The 2,885-nt window shown below is 57.5% G+C and overlaps 1 protein-coding gene across 1 annotated transcript; it reads right to left on the reverse strand.

Moving 5' to 3' along the window:
• Nucleotides 1–305: 305 nt before the first annotated feature.
• Clec14a (C-type lectin domain containing 14A) lies at nucleotides 306–2,280 on the reverse strand. The gene has a single exon (XM_004649134.2). The coding sequence runs from the start codon at nucleotides 2,198–2,200 to the stop codon at nucleotides 779–781; it is 1,422 nt and encodes a 473-aa protein (XP_004649191.2). The 5' UTR covers nucleotides 2,201–2,280; the 3' UTR covers nucleotides 306–778.
• Nucleotides 2,281–2,885: the final 605 nt, after the last annotated feature.

Consider the following 2,885-nt stretch of genomic DNA (forward strand, 5'->3'; position numbering starts at 1 on the left):
TGAATTGGTGGTCAACTGTAATTTGCTTCTAGAGCCAGGAACTCTGGTAACACTGCACTTTGGATTTATAGCAGTGCACACAAGAATCAGTGATTTTGAGAGCAAAGGCTAAAAGAACAAGGGGTACTTAATCAGTTCTGGGAGAAAAAAAAAAAAAAAGCTTGTCTTCCTCACTAGGGTTTAAGGGCTTCTCAATCTGAGAGCAGTATGTGCCCTGGACTTCTTCCCAGCATGCCCCACAGCCCGTTGCCATGTCCAGCGTTCTCTCTTCCTAAGTACTCCTTCGCAGAAGTCAAACATTTGAGTCTGGGTTAACAACAATCCTTTATTTTTTGTCTGAGGATTTTAAACCAATATATTCCTGACCTGAATGAACAACATAGAAATTTATTTTTCATTTTGGTAAAAATAAACTTTCCAAAAACTATATATATATTTTTTTCTATTTTCTTCCAATGTCTGGAAGACAAGTCTCTAAAATCCCCAGAGCACAGGAAAACGCCTCTCCCACCATGACCCTGCCCCCCAGCACCAGCCCCAGGCACTTCCACCTCTTGCACCTCCAAGGATGTGTGCTGTTCAAATCCAGCTCCCTGGTGGTGTCAAGGGAATGTATAGAAACATAACATCTGTAAGGAATCCTCATTTCTACAGATCTCTTTCCTTTTCATTGGAATTTTAAAAGTGAGCAAGGTGTGGCCATGTGCTGTTTACTTAGGTGTCTCCTGAGCCTAGAGAGGACCCAGGCAGCAAGACACCTACTGCTCGGCCCCACATACTACTCTCTGGTCTTTATGCCATTGCCCCTGCGATGTGCACAACTGGAGCGCAAAGCTGTAGCCTCAGCCTCACTTTCCACACCGCGGGAGGCCAAAGGCCCCTTTCCTGGCCTGGGGGCAGAGCTCCTGTGAAAGCACAGTTTGAAAAGCCCCAGCACTGTCATGGTCAAGATCACCAGCACGACCACTGCTATGCTCACAAGTACGAAGACCACCGTGGATGAGTCGAAAGTCTGGGAAACAGTAGAGTTAGCTGTGGCATTCAACATGGGGGGCTCGCTTCCTGGGGGAGTGACGCTGGCTTTAGGCTTAGTTTGAGGTGACAGTTGAAGGATAGAGATCGTGCTCTGTGTTCCCCACTGCAGAATCTCGGAAGCAGATGTGGCAGAACTGCCTTGTCCAGTGGTGACATGGGGCATCTCTCCTGGCTTCTCATATTCCCCTGGTGACAATGTTCTCTTTGGCACAGGGCTGGCTGTAATGGCCGGCATGAGTCCGGTGGACACTTTGGTCCCCTCAGGGAACGGCTGTCCTTCCCCTTGGGTCACGCAAGAGCGTCCGTCCTTCCCCAGCTCAAAGCCTGCAGTACATTCGCAGACAAATCCTCCCAGGTCATCCAGGCAGTCGGTGAACTGGGCGCATTTGCCAGCACGAAGGTACCTCCCGGGGCAGGGACATAGCACCGCCCCTAAGGACAGCCCGTCCCATTGCGCGCGGGCCTCTTCCTTTATGCAGGTGGTTGAGACGTAGAGACCCCCGGGGCACGTCGCACTCACCTCGGTCCCCAGAGGACTGAAGTCCAGCGCGGGGCTGCTCAGTCGGAAAGGAGCTCGGAAACTCAAGTTCGAGGCTGCCCCGAGACGCGGCGCAGGGCACAGATCCTCGAACTGGTACTTGCACAGGTAGCCATTGGCGCGAAGGTGACACCGCATCTCCTTCCAGCCCGCGGGCTCCACGCCCGCGGTGGCCTGCAGGCCCGCGCACCTTCGCGCCGTGCAGGAGAGCTGGGGCTCCTCCACCCACGGCAGCGTGGGCTGACTGTCGCTTTCGGACTGGCCGGCGGCGTCGAGGGGCTGCCAGGAGAAACCTCGCAAAGGCTCGTTCTCCACGGTGCACTGGGAACGCCCGCGCTCCAGAGCGACCCAGAACGTGAGGTCTTTGGAGCCTCCCCCCGGCCCGGGCCCGGCCCGCAGTAGCGCGAGCACCGCCCGCAGCTCCGCGCCCCCGTGCACCGTGCTCAGCGACCCGCCGCGCAGGCTGCAGGCCTCCTCGGCAGCCGACCGCTTGATGGTAGCGTGGTGCAGGCTGTAGCAGGCCCCCGAGGCCCAGCAGCCCGCGCGATCGGCCGTTGGATGCTCTCCACGCCCAGGCCGGACCCAGAACGCTTGGCAGAGGAGGCAGAAGGCGAGCGCGGGCCTCATCTTGCAGGCCCGGGGCGCACGGCTGCGTTCAAATTAAGTATAGACCGGCCCGGGAGTGCACAGCTGTCTCTAGAGCGCGGTGGGTCACCGCCCTCTACAGCCAACTCCCCCCCACCTCCGCCCACCACCACACCCTGTGTCCCCTCCCCTCCTCCCTCCTCCGCCCTCGTCTCTCCCCACCCCGCCAGTCTCCCCCCCCCCCCCCCCCCCCCGCACACACACACACCAGTGTCCCTCCTTGGCCAACTGCATCAACTAGGCCGCGACAGGAAACGTGGACACAGCTCTGCCAGGCTCCCAGTGGCCTTGATTTATTCAGGGGTCAGGGACACAGCTGGCGCCTCAGCACTGGGAACCCACTGGCCTGGGAGGTCAAACACCCTCGCTGAGAGCTGGAGAAAGGAATGTGGCCGCTGGGATGAAGCTTGTCGCTTTCCCGGCTGAGGACTGTCAGGACCTTGGATCTCAAAATGCGCTGGCGAACATGGGCAGGAAGAAGTGGAGCTAAGGAACTTGCCAGTGATCACAAGCCCACACCCGCCCATTGTGTTTCTGTCATGGACCTCGGGGTTGGCGTCAGTGTGATGGTTCCAGGCATGAGGAGATTTCCGGAGCCTGGTGTTGGGGGAGGGATCATGTGAAAAATCTTAGCGGCCTCTGTCCACACCAAAAGCCAGTGTCTTCC

The sequence above is a fragment of the Jaculus jaculus genome, chromosome 7 (genome assembly GCF_020740685.1).
Source record: "Jaculus jaculus isolate mJacJac1 chromosome 7, mJacJac1.mat.Y.cur, whole genome shotgun sequence".
In the NCBI taxonomy this organism is placed as follows: Eukaryota; Metazoa; Chordata; class Mammalia; order Rodentia; family Dipodidae; genus Jaculus; species Jaculus jaculus.

Excerpts from the sequence above, each read along its gene's own strand:
- Clec14a (XM_004649134.2), bottom strand. The coding sequence starts at position 2,200 with ATGAGGCCCGCGCTCGCCTTCTGCCTCCTCTGCCAAGCGTTCTGGGTC.